This window comes from Phyllobates terribilis, unplaced genomic scaffold, assembly GCF_046119375.1.
Source record: "Phyllobates terribilis strain yellow unplaced genomic scaffold, ASM4611937v1 Scaffold_13__5_contigs__length_258822181, whole genome shotgun sequence".
In the NCBI taxonomy this organism is placed as follows: Eukaryota; Metazoa; Chordata; class Amphibia; order Anura; family Dendrobatidae; genus Phyllobates; species Phyllobates terribilis.
Genome location: NW_027362773.1, coordinates 109939773 through 109964780, shown reverse-complemented (window position 1 = coordinate 109964780; position 25008 = coordinate 109939773). Strand labels below are relative to the sequence as shown.

Here is a 25008-nt window from a genome sequence, read left to right as displayed (position 1 = left end):
GTAATGATGGCCACTCGTTTTTCTTTACTTAGCTGCTTTTTTCTTGCCATAATACAAATTCTAACAGTCTATTCAGTAGGACTATCAGCTGTGTATCCACCAGACTTCTGCACAACACAACTGATGGTCCCAACCCCATTTATAACGCAAGAAATCCCACTTATTACACCTGACAGGGCACACCTGTGAAGTGAAAACCATTTCCGGTGACTACCTCTTGAAGCTCATCAAGAAAATGCCAAGAGTGTGCAAAGCAGTCATCAAAGCAAAAGGTAGCTACTTTGAAGAACCTAGAATATAAGACATATTTTCAGTTGTTTCACAATTTTTTGTTAAGTATATAATTCCACATGTGTTAATTCATAGTTTTGATGCCTACGGTGTGAATGTCCAATTTTCAAAGTCATGAAAATACAGAAAAATCTTTAAATGAGAAGGTGTGTCCAAACTTTTGGTCTGCACTGTATGTATATGTATATGTGTGTGTGTGTATACTTTTGAGAAAATATATTTTTTAAACCAAGAGTCAAATGTCCGCTGTCAACATACTATATTTACCTTCAGACCGGTGGCGTTTATGCGCACAGCAATTGTACCATTGATCTTTACAAAACGGGCCATGGCTTAATGAAAAAAGAAAAAAAATTAATATGGAATTAAATATGCTTTTATGAATGTAGTAATCTCATTGTTTACTCCTATTGTTTTAACTGTGCTAAATTGTAATGCCCTTCTTACCAACAATGATATCTTGGTTCCCTATCTATAGTGAGAAATTAGTCCTGTCCTCTGCTCCGTTTGGTTTCTTCTTTCCTCCAGCTTTAACCATCCCGCACAGAGGTCTACTCAGCGCTGGTGTAGAGTGAAGATGTCCAAAGAGGACATCGCACGCCGGAGAAAGGGAAGAGGCTGAAAGGAGCGGAGGACCGGATAGTAGGCTATGACAGGTGGGTGAGTGGCGAAATTATTATTTTTTTACAAAGTAACCCTATCCTTGCCCTCTACAATTTTATCAAAATAGCGACCGAAAGGGTTGTCACAGTGGTTTTAGACATCCATAGGCTCCTAGAAATTATGGGATATGATTGCCTAAGGTGTCTATTTGAGATAGAAGGAAAAAGGAAAAATCCAGCTTCATAAAATTCCAAGTTTATTCGAAAAATTCAGAAAGCTATAAAAATTGATCCATGTCAGTGGAAACAGAAACGCGTTTCGAATGCACACACTTCGTTCTTTGACAGAGCTCTGATAAAGAACGCTGCGTGTGCGTTCGAACTGCGTTGCTGTTGCTGTTTTCACTGACATCATGGTTCAATTTTTATAGCTTTCTGAATTTTTCTAATAAACTTGGAATTTTATAAAGCTGGATTTTTCCTTTTATCTCAAGTGCTCCCTTGGATTCCGTGCTTCATTCGCCTAGAGCCTGCAATCTGCATCGGATCACAACAGAAGTATCCTTAATAGCTGCACTAAAACATTATATGGTAATTGTTAAAGCAGTCCTCCACCCACAAATTACATGTGATTGTACATTTTTATGTCTGCCTTTTTGTCCTCTGTTTTGAGAATGTTACCCCACTTTTCTCTTCTCGAAAATGTCCATTTCAGAGGCTTGGAGAGTAGTATGGAAAGTCTAAACCATGATATTATCTATTCCGCGACAGAGAACAGGCAATGGAGGTATATGTAAGATGGCCGCTGGACAGGTCTTCGAGGGGTATATATGTCACCAATAGGGGAGATATGTATCACCAATGTTGTTAGCCTCAGTGATGTACGGCCGGAAAGCAGGCTAGAGCGCAGACAGTAATAGGGAGTAGCAAGGGTTAGGTTTAGGAGCAGTCAAAGAGATGGGTGGAACTGGCTGCTCCCATAGCTCCTCCCTTGGTTGTGGTTATCTAAAAACTGAAAATCTAAGTAAAAACAGAATGGAGGACATTGGATTTAGTGACTATATATTACAAATGGAGGACATTGGATTTAGTGACTATATATTACAAATGTACAGTCATATGTGGGACAGAGGGGTTAAATAATACATACTATGCATAAAAAATATTAAAAATCAAATTTGTCCCAAGAGCAGGAGTGCCTATACCCTCATTTCTGATGGGAATTTTTGTGCCTCTGTGCTCTAATGCTTCACTAAAATGAAAGACCGAAGTAGCCAAGCCAGTGCCATCTTCCATTTTGTGGCTACTACTGTCCTGCAATAAAAGCCTCCATGGGCATGGAAAAAATAGAAAATTGGACAAATATATTTTTTACCTTGTTCATTTTTGGGCAGTGATACATAGTCTTTAATGGTAGTTTTTACAGAATTGATCTTTTTACATTTCTGTGCTACTGCTTTGTATGGGTAAACTTTTTCAGATACCAATCCCTCTGTAGAGGACAAGAGAGAAAATATTAACATTTATGAGTTTACTTTTTTTTATAAATTAATTATTATTATTATTATTATTTTTATTATTATTACATAAGACAATAGAATCAATATATTTCAGACACTGCTAAGAATAGATCTGCTCGTTGTTTCTATTTTAAGGAGTGTTTCCATCTGGGACATTTGTGCCATTTCCACCTTCGAAAGGTTTTAAAAAAACAAACAAAAAAAAAAAGCCTTGAAGATCACCAAAATATGTTTATTTCATGTTTTATTTTATGTTTTATTTTAACATTACATTTAGTGACCTTATCTGTGATATACTGCGGGATGGAGACTAGTTACAGCGCTTTCTGTTTTATGAAGACCATCTTTTCTGTTACTGTTCTGGCACCAGCGCCGGCATCTACTTCTTTCTACTATTGCTGCCTGGTTTTCCAAGTAACCTGGCATACTTATTAGACATAATTACTTAAGACCCTTCAATGCCGAATCAGACAGCTAAGTGCTGAGTATTCAGTGAGGTTTTCATTCAGTTACGATGTCTATTTCTAGAGTTTGCCTTCCTATCCGTTTCTCACAACCAGCTAATCATCTCTTTAGCTAATTCCTGCTTGTTTATAATTTAGCTGCATTTACTTTCCAGCTCAGACCTGTGGATAACCATTTGATTGCTGCAAGCATAATGAATTTTGATGCTGCACACACTACAATGTTGCTCCAACAGTGTGTAATCTTTTCTTCAAGTAAGTAACCAGTTTGCTTGTTCATCACTTCTGCCTGCGGTCAACCATTTGTTTGCTGATTGTCTTTGTCTCTGGCATTGTCATCTGTCTTCCAATAGCATGTATCTCTGCCATTAAAAGTGTGTTTGCTGCTAGACTTGAGCTGAATATCTTTCTTCACTTTCTTCATAATATATATGTATATATACACAGTTGTGCTCAAAAGTGTACATACCCCGGCAGAATTTTTCCTTTCTTGGCCTTGTTTCAGAGAATATAAATGATAACAAAAAAACTTTTTCTCCACTCATGGTTATTGGTTGGGTGAAGCCATTTATTGTCAAACTACTGTGTTTTCTCTTTTTAATTCTTAATGACAACTAAAAACATCCAAATGACCCTGATCAAAAGTTCACATACCCTGCTGATTTTGGCCTGATAGCATGCACAGAATTTGACACAAATGGGTTTTAATGGCTACTAAAGGTAACATCCTCACCTGTGACCTGTTTGCTTGTAATCAGTGTTTGTGCATAAAAGCTGAGTGAGTTTCTGGGATCCAGACAGACTCATGCATCTTTCATCCAGCCACTGACGTTTCTGGATTGTGAGTCATGGGGAAGGCAAAGAATTGTCAACGGATCTACGGGAAAAGGTAGTTGAACTGTATAACACAAGAAAGGGATACAAAAAAATATCCAAGGAATTGATAATGCCAGTCAGCAGCATTCAAACTGTGATTAACAAATGGAAAATCAGGATCTCTGTAAAAACCAAATCACGATCAGGTAGACCAGGGGTCCTCAAACTACAGCCCGCGGGCCGCATGTGGCCCGCGGAGGATTTTAATCTGGCCCGCCGGGCTGTGGGCGGAGGAGAACGGTGCCAGCGCCCGCCCTTCTCCCCTGCTTGCTCAGGGCCCCGTCAGCCGGATACTTACCTCTCCCCGTGCCTCCGCAGATCCGCTGTCTTCCTGTTGTGCGCTCCCTGTGACATCTCAGGTCAGAGGGTGCGGTGAAGTCTTTCCACCGCGCCCTCCCCTGAGCCGTCACAGGCAGCGCAGAGTGGGATGAGACCGGCGACGCTGGAGTCCGGAATTGAGCAGCGGCAGTAGGTGAGAAGTGAGGTGATATTGGATTTTTTTTTTTTTTTGATGTATGGAGGCATGGGACATAATATTAGGGGTGACATCCTGCATGGGGCATTATATGGGGGGGTAACATCGTGCATGGGGCATTATATGGGGGAGTGACATGCTGCATGGGGCATTATATGGGGGGGTGACATCCAGCATGGGGCATTATATGGGGGGTGACATCCTGAATGGGGCATTATAAAGACAGGGGAGTGATATCCTGCATGGGGCATTATATGGAGGGGTGACATCCTGCATGTGGCATTATATGGGGGGTGACATCCAGCATGGGGCATTATATGGGGGGTGACATCCTGAATGGGGCATTATAAAGACAGGGGAGTGATATCCTGCATGGGGCATTATATGGGGGGTGACATCCTGAATGGGGCATTATATGGGGGGGTGACATGCTGCATGGGGCATTATATGGGGGGTGACATCCAGCATGGGGTATTATATTGGGGGGTGACAGCCTGAATGGGGCATTATAAAGACAGGGGAGTGATATCCTGCATGGGGCATTATATGGGGGGTGACATCCTGCATGGGGCATCATAAAGACAGGGGAGTGATATCTTGCATGGGGCATTATATGGTGGGAGAAAGGGACATCCTGCATGGGGCATTATATTGGGGGTGACATCTTGCATGGGGCCTATGCTGCCTAATGGGGACATTTACCTGCCTATTGGGGACCTATGCTGCCTATTGGGGACATTTACCTGCCCATTGAGGACCTATGCTGCCTATTGGGGACATTTACCTGCCTATTGGGGAACTATGCTGCCTATTGGGGACATTTACCTGCCTATTGGGGATATTTACCTGCCTATTGGGGACCTATGCTGCCCATTGGGGACCTATGCTGCCTATTGAAATACCAGTTGATTTAACTTTGCTTGTTCTTCATTTTAAATATTGTATTTGTTCCTGTATTGTTTTTTTTTCTTCAAAATAAGATATGTGCAGTGTGCATAGGAATTTGTTCATAGTTTTTTTAAAAAAAACAACTATATTCCGGCCCTCCAATGGTCTGAGGGACAGTTAACTGGCCTATGATGAAAGGAACACCATTCCTACAGTAAAGCACGGAGGTGGATCGCTGATGTTTTGGGGATGTGTGAGCTACAAAGGCACAGGAAACTTGGTAAAAGTTGAAGGAAAGATGAATGCAGCACGTTATCAGCAAATACTGGAGGCAAATTTGCACTCATGAGCCCGGTAGCTGCGCATGGGACGTACTTGGACGTTCCAACATGACAGCGATCCAAACACACAAGGCCAAGTTGACCTGTCATTGGCTACAGCAGAACAAAGTGAAGGTTCTGGAGTGGCCATCTCAATCTCCTGACCTCAATATCATTGAGCCACTCTGGGGAGATCTCAAGTGCGCAGTTCATGCTAGACAGCCCAGGAATTTACAGGAACTGGAGGCTTTTTGCCAAGAAGAATGGGCAGCTTTACCATCTGAGAAATTAAAGAACCTCATCTACAACTACCACAAAAGACTTCAAGCTGTCATTGATGTTAGAGGGAGCAATACCCGGTATTAAGAACTGGAGTATGTGAACTTTTGATCAGGGTCATTTGGATGTTTTTGGTTGTCATTAAGATTTAAAAAGAGAAAACACAGTAGTTTGACCACAAATGGCTTCACCCAACCAATACCATGAGTGGATAAAAAGTTTTTTTGTTATCATTCATATTTTCTGAAATAAGGTCAAGAAAGGGAAAATTCTGCCAGGGTATGTAAACTTTTGAGCACAACTGTGTGTGTATATATTAGCTATTGAACCCGTTCTACGCCCGGGTAGCGAGCATTTTTATTGGTATATGGTCTCCCAAGCTGGTATGTGCTGCCCCCCTCCAGGTATTTGTGCTGCCCCATCCTGTCCCCACCATCCTATCCTGGTATGTATGGCACCCCTCACCCCCAATCCTTGTATGCATGGCATCTCTCACTCCCTATCCTGGTATGCATGGCACCCCTCACCCCCAATCCTGGTATGCATGGCACCCCTCATCCCCAATCCTGGTATGCATGGCACCCCTCACCCCCAATCCTGGTATGCGTGGCACCCCTCATCCCCAATGCTGGTATGTGTGGTACCCCATCCCTCATCCCTATCCTGGTATGTATGGTATCCCTCATCCTGGTATGCATGGGCCCCTCACCCACATCCTGGTATGCATGGCTCCCCTCATCTCCATCATGGTATGAATGGCACTCCTCATCCCTATCCTGGTATGCATGGTACCCCTCATCCTTGTATGCATGGTACCCCTCATCCCTAGTCTGGTATGCATGGCACCCCTCACATCCCTATTCTGGTATGCAGGGCACCCCTCACCCCCCAATCCTGGTATGCATGGCACCCCTCAACCCCCAATCCTGGTATGAATGGTCCCCTCACCCCCCAATCCTGGTATGCATGGTCCCCTCACCCCTCAATCCTGGTATGCATGGTCCCCTCACCCCCCAATCCTGGTATGCATGGTCCCCTCACCCCCCAATCTTGATATGCATAGTCCCATCACCCCCAATCCTGGTATGCATGCTCCACTCACCCCCCAATAATGGTATGCATGGCACCCCTCACCCCCAATCCTGGTATGCATGGCACCCCTCATCCCCAATGCTGGTATGTGTGGTACCCCATCCCTCATCCCTATCCTGTTATGTATGGTATCCCTCATCCTAGTATGCATGGTGCCCCGCATTCCTATTCTGGTATATATGGTACCCCTCATCCCTATTCTGGTATGCATGGCACCTCTCAACCCCCAATCCTGGTATGCATGGTCCTCTCACCCCCCAATCCTGGTATGCATGGTCCCCTCACCCCTCAATCCTGGTATGCATGGTCCCCTCACCCCCCCAATCCTGGTATGCATGGTCCCCTCACCCCCCAATCCTGGTATGCATGGTCACCTCACCCCCCAATCCTGGCATGCATGGTCCCCTCACCCCCCAATCCTGGTATGCATAGTCCCATCACCCCCCAATCCTGGTATGCATGGCCCACTCACCCCCCAATAATGGTATGTGTGGTACCCCTCATCCTGGTATGCATGGTCCCCTCACCTCCCAATCCTGGTATGCATGGTCCCCTCACCCCCCTATCCTGGTATGCATGGTCCCCTCAGCCCCCAATCCTGTTATGCATAGTCTCCTCACCCCCCAATCCTGGTATGCGTGGTCCACTCACCCCCTAATAATGGCATGTGTGGTACCCCTCATCCTGGTATGCATGGTCCCCTCACCCCCCAATCCTGGTATGTGTGGTACCCCTTACCTCCCCAATCCTGGTATGCATGGTCCCCTCACCCCACAATCCTGGTATGTGTGGTACCCCTCACCCCCCAATCCTGGTATGCATGGGCCCCTCACCCCCAATCGTGGTATGTGTGGTACCCCTCACCCCCCAATCCTGGTATACATGGTACCCCTCATCCCCAATCCTGGTATGCATGGTACCCCTCATCCCTATCCTGGCATATATGGTCCCCTCACCCCGCAATCCTGGTATGCGTGGTACCCCTCACCCCCCAATCCTGGTATGCATGGTCCCCTCACCCCCCAATCCTGGTATGCGTGGTCCCTTCACCCCTCAATCCTGGTATGTGTGGTACCCCTCACCCCCCAATTCTGGTATGTGTGGTACCCCTCACCCCCAATCCTGGTATGCATGGTCCCCTCACCCCCCAATCCTGGTATGTGTGGTACCCCTCATCCTGGTATGCATGGTCCCCTCACCCCACAATCCTGGTATGTGTGGCCCCCTCATCCCTTTTCACTGTACACACATACAAAAAAATAAACAGTTATGCTCACCTTTCTTCTCTGTGCTCCAGCGCTGCTGCGTCCTGTTCTGCCAGAGGCCGGGGGAGGAGCGCGGTGCTGGAGCACTGCGCTGTCCGGCGCCATTTTGCTGAAGACACACTGCAAATGTGTCTTCAGTAAAATGGCGCCGGACAGCGCTATGCGCATGCGCCGATCTGGCGCCTCACTCCTGCCCAGGTCTCCAGCGAAGAGAGGTGCCACGGCAATGCTCCTCCCTGTCAGGTAAGTATGTAAGTATGGTGCTGGAGATCGCGGTATGCATTCAGTGTCTACGCATACCGCGATCTCCGGCGCCATACACTCCTCTTACCTGTTACGACTGGATGCGTGATTCTGTCTGGAGCCAGACTGCGTGTCACGCATGCATAGTCTATCGAGGCTTCAGACAGAGACACGCTTGCAGCGTTATATTATAGATATATATATCCACACTCCTGGCTCTGTGTCTTCTGGTGTATCCCGCTCTGCTTGTCTACTTGCCATCCTGCATCCTCTGCTGTACTGGTCTTTGCTGAGCCACGTGCTGTCTGGCTAGTCCTGCCCACTGTGCCTTAAGTCCATGTTGCTCACCCTAATCAATGGTTTAGAGAACCCTCCTTGACAGATGTGCCCATAACAATTACAAAATTCTCAAATTCTCAATTCTAAATTATTGGAAGATAAAAATGTACTAACATTTTCCAGATGCCTTAAAAAAATCTGAAAATTTTCCAGAATCACATTTTAAATGCTGCCGACTCCAACTGTGACACTACTGAATATCTCATGACCATGACCACAAAACCACAAGGACCCTTATGACCAATAAAGAACTAAATAGATTGCATATATATACCAACTATAACTCTTGAGTAACAGTCTCTTAAACAGACACCACCTGCCTCCATCCACAATGGCCACTGTTCTAAACCTAGTAATGAATCATAGTATAATGCACCAGATAGTACTCAATATAGTATAATGCACTCCCCATAGTCCTCAATATAGTATAATGCACTCTCCATAGTCCTCAATATAGTATAATGCACTCCCCATAGGTCTCTATATAGTATAATACACTCCCCATAGGCAGACTCTATATAGTATAATGCACCCTCATAGGCAGACTCTATATAGTATAATATACTCCCCATAGGCCTCCATACAGCATAATGCACTCCCCATAGACAGACTCTATATAGTATGATGCACCCCCATAGGCAGACTCTATATAGTATAATGCATCCCCATAGGCAGACTCTATATGGTGTAATGCGCTCCCATAACAAAACTCTATATAGTATATTGCACTCCCCATACAGTATAGTGCACTCCCCATAGGCAAACTTTATATAGTATAATGCACCCCCATAGGCAGACTCTATATAGTATAATGCACCCCCATAGGCAGACTATATATCGTAAAATGCACCCCCTTAGACCTCTATAGTATAATGCACCTCCATATAGTATAATGCACCCCATAGACAGAGTCTTTATAGTATGATGCACCCCATAAGCAGATTCTATTTAGTATAATGCACCCCCATAGTCAGAGTCTATAGTATAATGCACCCCTATAGGCAAAGTCTATATAGTATGATGCACCCCCATAGGCAGAGTCTATAGTATGATGCACCCCCATAGGCAGAGTCTATATAGTATGATGCACACCAATAGGCAGAGTCTATAGTATGATGCACCCCCATAGGCAGACTCTATATAGTATAATGCAACCCCATAGGCAGACTCTATATAGTATAATGCAGCCCCATAGGCAGACTCTATATAGTATAATGCACCTCCATAGGCAGAGTCTATAGTATAATGCACCCCCATAGGCAGAGTCTATAGTATAATGCACCCCCATAGGCAGATGCTATATTGTATAATGCACCCCCATAGGTAGAGTCTATAGTATAATGCACCCTCATAAGCAGACTCTATTTAGTATAATACACCCCCATAGGCCGAGTCTCTATAGTATAATGCACTCTCATAGGCAGAGTCTATTTAGTATGATGCACCCCCATAGGCACAGTCTATATAGTATAAAGCACCCCCATAGGCATAGCATTAGGGTTGTGTTGGGGTTGCGATTTTTTCAAAACTAATGAAAAAAAATATGACAACTAGTGTTGAGCGCAAGTGCTTGCTACTTGAGTTTGCATCAGGTGCTCGGGTATGCACCAAGTGACATGCTCGAGTTCCCGCCCCACATGTTTTGTGGCTGTTATACAGCAAAAAAAAAAAAACACACGCAGGGATTGCAATACACAGGCAATCCCCGCATGTTTTTTTTGGAGTGTCTAACATGTGGGGCGGGGACTCGAGCATCTCACTCAAGCACCCGTGATACTTGGTGCATACCCGAGCACCCGATGCAAGAACTTGCGCTCAACACTAATGACAAGATATTCAATATGATAACCCAATGTTATCAAATTCTATGTCATACCTCTAGGTTCAAAATGCTCACTATACCCCTTGATAAAATCCTTGAGGGGTGTAGTTTCCAAAATGGGGTCACTTGTGGGGGGTTTCCACTGATTAGATGCATCAGGGGCTCTCTAAACACGACATGGCATTTGCTAATTAGGCCAGCAAATTTTAGTTTCAAAAAGTCACACAGTGCTCCTTCCTTCTGAGCCCTGCCGTGCACCCAAACAGTGATTTTCCCCATATACGGGGTATCAGCGTGCTCAGGATAAATTGCATAACAATTCTCAGGGTCCATTTTCTCCTCTTACCCTTGTGAAAATAAAAAAATTGGGGCTAAAAGATCCTTTTTGTGGAAATTTTTTTATTTTTTTTTATTTTCACGGCTCTACATTATAAACTTCTGTGAAGCACCTGGGGGTTCAAGGTGCTCACCACACATCTAGATAAAGTTCACTGAAAGGTCTAGTTTCCAAAATGGTGTCACTTGTTGGGGGTTTCCACTTATTTTCCCCATTATATACAGACCTAAAAACAGAAGTGACCTTAGTAAACTGGGATATCCAGTCTTCATGGAGTCTTTATACCTCACCCAGCTTTCCCTTAATGGAATCTATATTTTCTGCATATGAAAGGAATCTTGGTGAAATATAGCAATCCCCGACCACTTATCCTCTCACTGTCTCACAATAGTTATTATTGCATGAATTGTATATTCCATAGACTGATCGTGCATGGTCTCCTGATCTATTGTATAAATAGTCAATTATCTAGTAGACAAAGCATCTGATATAAAATCAATAGGGACTAGATAAGATTACTGTAATAATCGAATCAAAAGAATAACAGGAAAGAAATAAATACATATAAACTTTAAACACGTCTTCCAAAATATTGAAAAATGTATATTGTTTGGCTTCATCAAATAACTTTTTATTATTTAAACTTTGTCATCCTTCCGTTCAGACTTTTAATAGTGGTTGAGATAATCTATTATCGTGTGTGATACATTTTGCATTTCTTTACAGTAAATGTAATGTATCTTACTTTGCTTTATGACAGATAAATAAGCGTCCTTAACTTTCCCTCCTTTACAGCCATTTTCAGAAGGACCACAATCTATCAGCTCTGGAAGAAAATATTAAGTGAGCAAATGTAAACACAGAAGTAAAGTTAGGAAGAAAAAAGTTACATGACTACAGAAATAATGGGGTTTAATTGATTAACCCCCTTCACGCCATGGCCCGTTTCCACTTTTGCGCTTTAGTTTTTTACTCCTCTTCTTCCCAGAGCCATAACTTTACTTTTTCAATCAATATGGCCATGTGAGGGCTTGTTTTTTGCTTTACGAGTTTTACTTTTGAATGATACCATTGGTTTTACCATATCGTGTACTGGAAAACAGGAAAAAAAATTCCAAATGCAGTGAAATTGCAAAAAAGGTGCAATTCCACAGTTTTTTTTTTCCTTTATGATGTTCACTAAATGCTAAAATTGACCTGCAATTATAATTCTCCAGGTTATTACGAGTTTGTAGATACCAAACATGTATAGGTTCTTTTTTATTTAAGTGGTGAAAAAAAATCCAAAGTTTGTTAAAAAAAAAAAAAAATCGCCATTTTCCAAGACCCGTAGCGTCTCCATTTTTCATGATATGGGGCCTTGCTTATTTTTTGCACGCTGAGCTGACATATTTACTGATACTATTTTGGGGTAGATACGATGTTTTGATTGCCCCTCATTGTATTGCAATGTTGTGGCAACCAAAAAAAAAGTAATTCTGGCGTTTTGATTTTTTTTTCTCCTTACACCGTTTACCGATAGGATTAATTATTTTTATATAGTGATAGATCGGACGATTCTGAATGCTGCGATGCCAAATATGTGTATATTTGATTTTTTTTTATTGTTTTATTTTGAATGGGGCGAAAGGGGGGTGATTTAAACTTTTATATTTTTAACATTTTTTAAATATTTTTAAAAACATTTTTTTACACTTGATTCATTAGTCTCCATGAGAGACTAGAAGCTGCGATCATCCAATCACTTGTGCTACACACAGCAGGGTGTCCTGCTGTGTGTAGCAGAAATGCTCACTTGCTATGAGCGCCGACCGCTGGGCCGATGGGTGGGATTTGTGACGCGTTTCTGGCACGGCCATGTGAAATGGTGCGGGTGGATTGCGATTCCACCCGTGGCTGTTAGGGGCACCTGACAGCTGATCAGATCAGCTGTCATGTCCCCGGAAAGATACGGGCTCATCACCGGAGCCAGCATCAAAGAGGGAGACGCCATGCGCCGTACATGTTGGTGCATGTCGTGAAAAGGTTAAAGACCAGCCTTCAGATCAAGTGATGTAAAATACTGACCATTGCATAAAATGTATTTAAAAATGGGAACAAAATTCTAAGTGCTCTGAAAGGGTAAAAAACACTCAGTTCCGTCAAAGTTGTTGATTTTCTGCATGTGGTAAAAATAACCGGGTATCATGATTCTCCAGGTCAGCATGACATTTTTTATTTTATTATTTCAGTAGTTAAAATTATTTAGAACTTTGTAAAAAAATAAAAATAATAATATATCAATATATATATACCGTACACTGTATGTGTGTGTAAAGATATATATATATATATATATATATATATATATATATATATATATATATGTGTGTATGTATGTACAGTTAGGTCCATATGACGCGCCCCCTGGGCCATATTCTTTAGGGGAATACCCGGAGCCGGATCAGATGGGGGTTGTAGTCTTCCGAGTGGCTGTGACCCGGTCCGTGCCCAGGGTGTCAAACTCAGTTGTATGTGGCAGTCCTACAGATGTTATTAAGTTCTTTATTGTCGACTACGCCACCCGTTGTATTGCGGTCACAATGGCCGCCGCTGCAGCAGGGTCCGCTGAGGCTGATGGTGTTGGTGCAGCTTTTGGTAGTATAACCCCCAACGGGTGGGGTATAGCCTCAGGGGGTCAGGTGCAGAGGATGGGGGTTGTGGTGGTGCAGCATAGATGGTAATTAAAGACAGAGTCGGGTTGTGCAGTTTAGGGTATTTACTCACTGCTGATGTTCCGGTCACTCCAGCTTCAAGTGACCACCCGAGCCGTGCTGCGTCCACCAGGTCCTGGATTCAGCCAACCCCCAAGCAAGTCCGGAGCGTGACCCTAAGCCCTCCTTCCTGTCCTGTCTTCTGGCCGTCCCCACCAGGGATCCACCTAGGTCCAGCTCCCTCGGGCCTTCTGTTGGGAAACCCTTGGCCTTGGGTTCCCTGACCCTACTCGTGGTTTGCCTTCAGGGTGGATGTGGTGGGTGGCCGTGGCAGATCCTGCCCACGGCCTCCGGTCTCTGGCTGGGGTGTGCTTTAGCCCCCACCAGTTTGGGATCCGGTACCCTATTGCCGACTCTTCACCCGGGGATTGAATTTGGGTTCTCAGAGTCCTTTCTTTGTCCCTCTCTGGGTCTCTCTTTCTCCTCTCTCTCTCTGGGGCTGCTCTGCTCCTCTTCTGCTCTCTTCCTCTCCTCTGCAAAGACTTGCTGACTGCCTCTACTCTGACAGACTGACCCTGATCTAAGATGGTGCCCACCTTATATACTCCCTCTATGTGTGAGCTCAGGTGACCAGCACCCAATGAGCTCCTAACTTTACCCAGGCTGCTCCCCCTATCTGCCCCTACACTACTGGGATGTACCACCCCCCTCCCACTCCAGCCAGGAACAGACTCGGTCGTACCTGCACATTTCTAAGTGGGAGTACCGTTGGTCTGCTCCTCGGAAATGGGATGTGTGTAGTGCATGCAGCCTACCGAGCTCAGTCCCACTCTCCATCCTTATCCGGGAGTGGAATATCACACCTCTGGGTTGAGGTGCAATACCCCTGTAGCAGCCGAATCCTCAGGGTGCTACATTCCCCCCTGGTAAATCACAGCACGTCCTCGGGCTGTAAGAACAAAACACCACAAAACATACAAATTTTTGCATAAACATATAAAACATCATACAAAACATTATATATATATATATCAATAAAACTTTTCATATAAAACATTCTTGTAGACTTTTCCTCACTTCTTGCTCCTCCTCCGGTCACTGTGCAACGCGTGACCGGGTAAAGTGCGACAGTCTTTTCTTGAAAAATGGTTTTCCTATAAAACCGGTAGGGGGCGCTTTAGGACGCGCAACTATATACAAAAGGGAAGGTGGCCGCTCTCAGTCCTCGGCCAGGTATTAGGGAGGAATGACCGCTCTCAGTCCTCGGTCAGTGGGATTTAAGGGTTAAACGGGTAAACAGTTCACACTTGCTGGTCCCAACGGGGACTATGATAGCAGCAGTAACAGTTCACGGTGCCCCGACGGGCAACTATATACAGCTTCTGCTCCGCTGTACTTAACGACGACGTCCTCCTGCTCTTTCTTTATGGTTTCCTTTAACTTCAGACCCGTCCGGGTCCTCTTGTTCTTCCTCCTCACACCGCAGCTCTTCCTCCGTCAGGCGATGCACATGGAGGGCGTAAGGTCCTTTGGCACACTTGTGCCGGGTAAAGGTGACCTCGTCCCCGATGTAAAGGTCACGACCTCTGTGTCCCTCCGGTAGGTGGGACTCAACGTCTCTCCTGGTTACAAAGACGTCGCCTGGGGTGCGGTGGTCTCGGATGAAGCCCCACCCATGCTGCATGTTAAACTTGATCACAGTCCCGGTGGTGCGGGGACTATGCGCTGCACGGGGGTCTCTCCTGGCCCGGCTCTTCTGCTCCGCGCTCCTTATTTGAGCTTGCTGTTCCCGGACCCGCCTCTCTCTCCGCTCCCTCTCGAAGACCTCGAGCTGTTGGCGGCAGCACTCAGCACGCTCCGCTGCAGCTGCCTGAGTCTCCTGAGTGAACCCCATGAGGTCTTCTCCGGTGGGGTCCCACTCAAACTGGGTCTCTTCTAGCGGGGGCGAGATCCTCTTTATGGGCTTTGGAGCCGGGATCAGGGGTGCACACATGGCCCCAGCCTTCCTCTGCCGTTCCAGTTCATGATATTCCTGGGGCCAGATGAAAGGCTGCCCATCCGGGCACGTGTGTTGGCTAAACAGGTCCTCTCCCAGATGCGGCACTCTTGGTCTTATGGGCGCGGTGGTGTTAGCGCCCGGGTTGCCCGGGCCTTGCGGCCAGGCCTGGGGTATCTGGAAGGTGAAGGGCACCGTAAGGACGGCGGCACCCTGGGCTACTTGGCTCTGCGACCAGGCCGGGGGCTCCGCGGAGGTAGGGGGCGCTGTTGGTATTGCGGCGCCCGGGGGTACTAGGCCTTGCGACCAGGCTGGTGGTACTTCCTGCTTGGTCACGCTCGGGGTCGAGGCGTGTGACGTCACAGGGGTCGCGGCTCCCATTTGAGGCCTAGTCTGCGGCGGTGACGTTGCAGCGACGGGCACGGCAGGATAGACTTCGGGCTCTGCGGCGGGGAGCTGGGGCAGGTACGCGGTTTCCCGGTTTGGGGTATAGACATCCCCTTTACCTGCCTCCACTCGTTCGGCTCCCTTCTCGGCGCCGTCTCCGGCCTTCAGTCCTCCCGCGCCATCCTCAGAGGCGGTCTGTCTCCTCGTCTTGGGTGGCGTGCTCCGCTGACAGGTCTCGGTCTGCTGGGCCATCTCACGGCTCCACTCCGCCAACGTCTCTCGCTGCACCCGGGCCATCCTCCTTGCGAGGCCCTCCAGAGCGGTCTGTGCACACTCCCGGTCTCGGGGGAGCTGTGCTAGGACCTCCACTAGGCCTAGTGGGGTCGTTGTTTCCAGCAGGCTCCTGACCAACGGGTCGGTGCTGCTCTGCTCTCCTTCCGTTGTCTCCAGCAGGCTCCTGGCCAGCGGGCCGGTGCTGCTCTGCTCTCCCTCCTCTGTTTCTAGCAGGCTCCTGGCCAACGGGTCGGTGCTGCTCTGCTTTCTCGCCATCTCCGGGTAAACTCCTCCGATACTCTTCTCCAGGCTTCTTGCCTCCGGGTGCGCTCTCTCCAGACTGCTCCAGGCGACACCCATCTTTGCTCTCTCGTTCTCAGTCCTCCCACTTCGAGGGCGGTCCCGGGGCCACTTGGTGATTGTCAGCTCCAGGGGCAGTTCTTTCACGCTGACAGACACCTCTAGCATCACAGTCTCTGTTGGTGGGGGCGGTTTCCACTTTTGGCGCCATTTTCGGTCCTGGCCCACGATGGGAGGCGGCCTCTTGCCATCCTCTGGCACGCCCATAATGGCGTCCGCTCTGACAAGGCGGGAAACCTTTGGAAATGGCGGGAATCGTCTCCCAGTGGCGGGAAACTCTGCAGATGGCGGGAAAAAGCTGTTAATGGCGGACAACCGGCGGGAATCGATCTGTGACGGAGTCCGATGGCGGGGACCCTCCGGAACCGGCAGGAGACTTCTTTTTGAGGTAAACTTGTTCTTTTCTTCAGGCACGCAGTACCCGGGTGTTGCGGGCACGTAATCCTGCCGACTACGCCAAAGTTGACGCGCCCCCTGGGCCATATTCTTTAGGGGAATACCCGGAGCCGGATCAGATGGGGGTTGTAGTCTTCCGAGTGGCTGTGACCCGGTCCGTGCCCAGGGTGTCAAACTCAGTTGTATGTGGCAGTCCTACAGATGTTATTAAGTTCTTTATTGTCGACTACGCCACCCGTTGTATTGCGGTCACAATGGCCGCCGCTGCAGCAGGGTCCGCTGAGGCTGATGGTGTTGGTGCAGCTTTTGGTAGTATAACCCCCAACGGGTGTGGTATAGCCTCAGGGGGTCAGGTGCAGAGGATGGGGGTTGTGGTGGTGCAGCATAGATGGTAATTAAAGACAGAGTCGGGTTGTGCAGTTTAGGGTATTTACTCACTGCTGATGTTCCGGTCACTCCAGCTTCAAGTGACCACCCGAGCCGTGCTGCGTCCACCAGGTCCTGGATTCAGCCAACCCCCAAGCAAGTCCGGAGCGTGACCCTGAGCCCTCCTTCCTGTCCTGTCTTCTGGCCGTCCCCACCAGGGATCCACCTAGGTCCAGCTCCCTCGGGCCTTCTGTTGGGAAACCCTTGGCCTTGGGTTCCCTGACCCTACTCGTGGTTTGCCTTCAGGGTGGATGTGGTGGGTGGCCGTGGCAGATCCTGCCCACGGCCTCCGGTCTCTGGCTGGGGTGTGCTTTAGCCCCCACCAGTTTGGGATCCGGTACCCTATTGCCGACTCTTCACCCGGGGATTGAATTTGGGTTCTCAGAGTCCTTTCTTTGTCCCTCTCTGGGTCTCTCTTTCTCCTCTCTCTCTCTGGGGCTGCTCTGCTCCTCTTCTGCTCTCTTCCTCTCCTCTGCAAAGACTTGCTGACTGCCTCTACTCTGACAGACTGACCCTGATCTAAGATGGTGCCCACCTTATATACTCCCTCTATGTGTGAGCTCAGGTGACCAGCACCCAATGAGCTCCTAACTTTACCCAGGCTGCTCCTCCTATCTGCCCCTACACTACTGGGATGTACCACCCCCCTCCCACTCCAGCCAGGAACAGACTCGGTCGTACCTGCACATTTCTAAGTGGGAGTACCGTTGGTCTGCTCCTCGGAAATGGGATGTGTGTAGTGCATGCAGCCTACCGAGCTCAGTCCCACTCTCCATCCTTATCCGGGAGTGGAATATCACACCTCTGGGTTGAGGTGCAATACCCCTGTAGCAGCCGAATCCTCAGGGTGCTACACATATATATTTGGACAGAGACAACATTTTTCTAATTTTGGTTCTAGACATTACCACAGTGAATTTTAAACAAAACAATTCAGATGCAGTTGAAGTTGAGACTTTCAGCTTTCATTTGAGGCTATCCACATTAAAATTGGATGAAGGGTTTAGGAGTTTCAGCTCCTTAACATGTGCCACCCTGTTTTTAAAGGGACCAAAAGTAATTGGACAATTGACTCCAAGGCTATTTCATGGACGGGTGTGGGCAATCCCTTCGTTATGTCATTCTCAATTAAGCAGATAAAAGGCCTGGAGTTGATTTGAGGTGCGGTGCTTGCATTTGGAAGGTTTTGCTGTGAAGTAAACATGCGGTCAAAGCAGCTCTCCATGCAGGTGAAACAAGCCATCCTTAAGCTGCAAAAACAGAAAAAAGCCATCCGAGAAATTGCTACAATATTAGGAGTGGCAAAATCTAGAGTTTGGTACATCTTGAGAAAGAAAGAAAGCACTGGTGAACTCATCAATGCAAAAAGACCTGGGCGCCCACGGAAGACAACAGTGGTGGATGATCGCAGAATAATCTCCATGGTGAAGAGAAACCCCTTCACAACAGCCAACCAAGTGAACAACACTCTCCAGGAGGTAGGCGAATCAATATCCAAATCTACCATAAAGAGAAGACTGCATGAAAGTAAATACAGAGGGTTCACTGCACGGTGCAAGCCACTCATAAGCATCAAGAATAAAAAGGCTAGACTGGACTTTGCTAAAAAAACATCTAAAAAAGCCAGCACAGTTCTGGAAGAACATTCTTTGGACAGATGAAACCAAGATCAACCTCTACCAGAATGATGGAAAGAGAAAAGTATGGCAAAGGCATGGTACAGCTCATGATCCAAAGCGTACCACATCATCTGTAAAACACGGCGGAGGCAGTGTGATGGCTTGGGCATGCATGGCTGCCAGTGGCACTGGGTCACTAGTGTTTATTGATGATGTGACACAGGACAGAAGCAGCCGAATGAATTCTGATGTATTCAGAGCCATACTGTGTGCTTAGATCCAGCCAAATGCAGCCAAACTGATTGGTCGTCGTTTCATACTACAGATGGACAATGACCCAAAACATAAAGCCAAAGCAACCCAAGGGTTTATTAAAGCAAAGAAGTGGAATATTCTTGAATGGCCAAGTCAGTCACCTGATCTCAACCAAATTGAGCATGCATTTCACTTGTTAAAGACTAAACTTCAGACAGAAAGGCCCACAAACAAACAGCAACTGAAAACAACCGCAGTGAAGGCCTTGCAGAGCGTCAAAAAAGAGGAAACACAGCGTCTGGTGATGTCCATGAGTTCAAGACTTCAGGCAGTCATTGCCAACAAAGGGATTTCAACCAAGTACTAGAAATGAACATTTTATTTACAATTATTTAATCTGTCCAATTACTTTTGGTCCCTTTAAAAACAGGGTGGCACATGTTAAGGAGCTGAAACTCCTAAACCCTTCATCCAATTTTAACGTGGATACCCTCAAATAAAATTTGAAAGTCTGAACTTCAACTGCATCTGAATTGTTTTGTTTAAAATTCATTGTGGTAATGTCTAGAACCAAAATTAGAAAAATGTTGTCTCTGTCCAAATATATATGGACCTAACTGTATGTATGTATGTGTGTGTATGTATTTTGTGCTGTTTCCGGAGCCCTGTAACTTTTTTGATTTTTTTTTCCATTGATGGACCTGTTTTAGGACTTTTTTTTTTTCCATGGCGCCTCTTGCTGTTTATTGCGCTTTTTTTGTGGAAGGCGCTGCAACCAAAAACAGCAATTCTGGCATTTTGATTTTTATTTGTCATTCTACATTTTTATTTTGATATATCTGATTTTTGTGAATGTAGCGATTATTAATTAGGGTTATTTTCTTATTTCTTCATTTTTCTAGTGGGAAAAGGGGCTGATTCAAACTTTTTGTTGTTGTTTTTTTTTAGAAACTCTTTACCTTGGGATTGAAAATTTTGCATGCACTGTTGTTCTAAATGGTGCCCTCTCTTTGCCTCCTCTGCTCACATCATTCCGTTGCTTTTTCCTCAAAGATGTCCACAACCGAGGCATGGCAATTAGTGGTAAGTCTAAATCTCTATTTCTCTCACGGGCTGTCTAGCGCTAAGTATCTGCGGTATATTCTAGATGCTGCGGTAACTTTAACTGTGTTATTTCCCCTAGTACTGCATGAGTTAATGCCAGTTCTATTGCTGTGTCCTAGTGGTTGTGAGTTAATGTGTGAGTCTCTTCCCCCTAGCCTTTAAGTAGCCTCTCCTTCTACCAGGTGGTGCTGCTGATAGAGTTTGGAAGCCGTGCTATGCTGACCTGTTTGTTTGTGCCACTGAAGACCTTTCCTTCGAAGTTGCTGTACCTTTTCAGTGGAGGGAGGTGAGGGGGATTAGCACAGGGCTTTTGGAGGAGTTAGGGCTTAGGGTGGAGACCCAAACCTTCTGACCATCAGAGATACCTTCGGGATCAGGGCTATTCAGGGTTCCCAGTCTAGGGACATACTAGTTTTCCCTGCTCACCCTGTCCGTATCTGCCTTTTCCTCACCAGCATTCACCCTACACCGTGACATTTTCCCTTTTTTTGTGCCATGGTAGAGGAAAGACAGGAGCATTGTCCTAAGGAAAGTTATTACTTACGCTGAACGGATAAGTTTACTGAATGTCCAATTATTCCCCACTGTGCCTCAATGTTTCCAACAGTTGCAAAAGCCCAACAGGAACCACATTTGCCCTAGAGAATAAATGTAAAGCGAAGAGTTGTTTGCACAATGCACTATATTATATGTGCTATATTACACATTTTGTGATAACTATTGTTCAATTGTTATAATTGAGGTAGTTGCCTGTACATACAATATGTGTATGACATATGAATTCCCCTTTAACCCTTTGACCCTGAACCCTGTTTTCACCTTCCCCACCAGGCCAATTTTCTGAATTCTGACCAGTGTCACTTTGTGAAGTAATAACTCCGGAACGCTTCAACGGATCCCGGTGATTCTGAGAATGTTTTTTCGTGACATATTGTACTTCATGATAGTGGTAACATTTATTGGATATGACTTACATTTATTTGTAAAATAATCAGAAATTTGTTGAAAATTGTGAAAATTTGCAATTTTCAAACTTTTAATTTTCATGCAGAAATATGTCACACAAAATAGTTAATAAATAACATTTCCCACATGTCTACTTTACATCAGCACAATTTTGGAAGCATAATTTTTTCTTTTGTTAGGAAGTTATAAGGGTTAAAAGTTGACCAGCGATTTCTCATTTTTAAAACAAAATTTACAAAACCATTCTTTTAGGGACTGCATCAAATTTGAAGTGACTTTGAGAGGTCCATATGACAGAAAATACTCAAAAGTGACACCATTCTAAAACTGCACCCCTCAAAATGCTCAAAACCACGTTCAAGAAGTTTATTAACCCTTCAGGTGCTTCACAAGAATTAATGGAATGTGGACGGAAAAAAAAACATTTAACTTTTTTCCCAAAAATTATTTTAGACACAATTTTTTTTACTTCCACAAGGGTAACAGGAGAAAATGGACCCCAAAATTTGTTGTGCAATTTCTCCTGAGCACACCGATACCCAATCTGTGTGGGAAAAGCACTGTTTGGTGCACGGAATGACTCGGAAGGGAAGGAGCGCCATTTGACTTTTTGAATGTAAAATTTGCTGGCATAATTAGTGGATGCCATGTTGCGTTTGGAGAGCCCCTGATGTGCCTAAACAGTGAAAACCCCCCCATAAGTGACACCATTTTGGAAACTAGGCCCCTCAGGGAACTTGTATAGATGTGTAGTGAGCACCTTAAACCCCCAGGTGCTTCACAGAAGTTTATAATGTTGAGCCATGAAAAAAAAATCACATTTTTCCCCAATAATATTTTTTAGCCTTAGCCCCAAATTTTGCATTTTCACAAGGGTAACAGGAGAAAATGGACCATAAAATTTGTTGTTCAATTTCTACTGAGTAAGCCGATACCCCATATGTGGTCAAAAACTACTTTTGAGGCATAAGGCAAAGCTTAGAAGGGAAGAAGCGTCATGTTGGAGTTCAGATATTACTGGACTGGTTTGAGGGTGCCATGTCACATTGGTAGAGCCCCTGAGGTGCCAGATCAGCCGAACCCCCTCACCACCCATAAGTGACCCCATTTTACAAACTACACCTCTCAATGAATTCATCTAGTAATAATAATAATAATAATAATTTTTATTTATATAGCGCCAACATATTCTGCAGCACTTTACAATTAAGTAGGGAGATATACAGACAATATAAACAATACAATGTATCATATTTCAACAGTTACAGGAGGATTGAGGACCCTGCTCGCAAGCTTACAATCTATATGGAAATGGGGGGGGACAAAATAGGAAGAACATGGTCATCAGCCAGTATCTGTCTAAGGGCAGTTACCGTGTGGAATGTGGTGAATGGAGGATGTGGAGACAGATGAATATGCAGGGGCAGATTAAGATTAACATTTAGGAGGGGACAGGGGAGAGTTAGGTTGGTGAGTTGAGGTGATAGGCTTGTCTAAACAGATGTGTTTTAAAAGCACGTTTGAAGACATGGGGTCTAGATATCAGTCGGATCGTTTGGGGCAGTGCAATCCAGAAAACTGGTGCGGCATGAGAGAAGTCTTGGATACAGAGGTGTGAGGTTCGGATTAAGGAGGATGTTAGTTTTAGATCAGTTGCAGAACGGAGGGCACAGGAGGGGCTATAGACAGAAATGAGGGATGAGATGTAGGGCGGTGCAGAACTGTGGAGAGCTTTGTGGGTGAGAGAGATGAGTTTGTATTGTATTCTGTTGTGAATGGGTAACTAGTGCAATGACTGGCTCAGGGTGGAGGTGTCAGTGAAGCGGCTGGACAGAAATACGACCCTGGCTGTTGCATTCAGAATGGATTGGAGAGGAGAGAGTTTGTTTAAAGGGAGACCGATCAGTAGAGAGTTGCATTAGACCAGACGAGAGTGAATAAGAGCGACAGTAAGAGTTTTTGCCATATTAAAGGTGAGAAAAGGTCGGATTCTGGAGATGTTTTTAAGGTGCAGGGGACATGAGCGAGTGAGTGTTTGAATATGGGGAATAAAGAAAAGTTGTGTGTCAAATATGACTCCAAGACAGCGAGCTTGCTGCTTGGGAGTTATGGTGGCGCCACCCAAGGAAACTGAAAAGTCAGGTATAGGTAGGTTAATAGAGGTAGGAAAAATAAGGAGTTCAGTTTTGGAGAGATTCAGCTTCAGATAGAGGGAGGACATGATGTTAGAGACAGCAGACAATCACTGGTATTTTGTATTAGAGTGGGGGTGATGTCAGGTGAAGAGGTGTATAGTTGGGTGTCATCAGCATAGAGATGATACTGGAAACCAAATCTGCTGATGGTTTGCCCAATAGGGGCAGTATACAATGAGAAGAGGAGGGGGCCTAGGACTGATCCTGGTGGAACCCCGATAGTAAGGGTGGATCTAGTGGATCATTTTGACACCACAAGTGTGTCACAGCATTTTATACCATTGGGCAGTGAAGAAAAAATAATTACATTTTTACCACCAAAATTTTGTTTTAGCCCCAGATTTTACATTTTCACACTGGGAAATGGGTAAAAATGGCACAAAAATGTGTCCCACAATTTCTGCTGAATGTAGAAATACCCCATATGTGGCTGTGTAGTACTACTTAGCCATATGTCGAGACTTGGGAGGGACGGAGCACTTTTTGCCTCCTGGAGCGCAGATTTTCCTAGAATAGTTTGCGGGCTCCATATACAGAGCCCCTACATGCTAGGAGAGCAGAAATCTACTCAAGTGACTCCATTTTAAAAATTATATCATTGTGTCAATTTATCTACAGGTGTAGTGATGATTTTGACTCCATGGGTGCTTTCCAGAAACAAGCAGCAGTGGATGTTGCTAAGTGAAGATTGCAAACTGCTGTTATAGTGACCAGTACATTGTAGTGACCAGTACATTATGACCAGCTTGTACTTCTGGAGACATGTGACGCGCCCCCTGGGCCATGTTCAGGGGATACCCGGAGCCGGATCTGTATGGGGGTAGTAGTCCTTGTGGCGGTGACCCGGTCCGTGCCCAGGGTGTCAAACTAAGTGTGTGGCAGTCTTTGTAGATGTTGTTAAGTGTCGACTACGCCACCCGTTGAGTGCGGCTTTGAAGCCGCCGCTGCAGAGCAGTCCGCTGAGGCCGGTGGTATATGTGCAGCAGTGATGGTATAACCCCCAACGGGAGGGGTATGGCCTCAGGGCAGCAGGTGTGGATGATGGGGGTTGTGATGATGCAGGAAGGAGAGGCAGAGTCAGGAGATGCAGTTTCAGGGTTTTTACTCACTGATGTTGCTTTAGTCACTCTGGCCTTGAGTGACCACCCGAGCCGTGCTGCGTCCACCAGGTCCTGGACTCGGCCAACCCCCAGGCAGTCCGGAGCGTGGTCCTGAGCTTCCCTGTCTCTCTCTTCCTCCTGGCCGTTCCCACCAGGGATCCACCTTTGGCCGGCTCCCTCGGGTCTCCTGGTGGTCAAACCTCCTCTGGGTTCCCTGACCCTATGCTTGGTGTGCCTTTCTGGTGGATTTGGTGAGGGTCGTGGCAAATCTTGACCACGACCTCCGGTTCCTGGCTAAGGGTTACTTCTGCCTCTGCCAGCTTGGGTTCCGGTACCCGTGTCCGCCAACCCTTCACCCTTTCTGGTCTGTTTCTGGGTTCTTGGGGTTCCTTCTGTCTTTCTCTCTGGGTCCTTCTGACTCCTCT

The 25008-nt window shown here is 45.9% G+C and overlaps 1 protein-coding gene across 1 annotated transcript in view; it reads right to left on the bottom strand.

Moving 5' to 3' along the window:
• Positions 1-25008, bottom strand: part of LOC141174546 (cathepsin W-like) — a 53418-nt gene that overhangs the window by 7882 nt on the left and 20528 nt on the right. The window contains exons 5-8 of the mRNA XM_073659482.1: positions 20867-20960; positions 11559-11639; positions 2269-2385; positions 559-623 (exon numbers count right to left, since the gene is read on the bottom strand). Coding sequence (XP_073515583.1) covers positions 559-623; positions 2269-2385; positions 11559-11639; positions 20867-20960 — 357 coding nt within the window. The remainder of the gene's footprint in view (positions 1-558; positions 624-2268; positions 2386-11558; positions 11640-20866; positions 20961-25008) is intronic.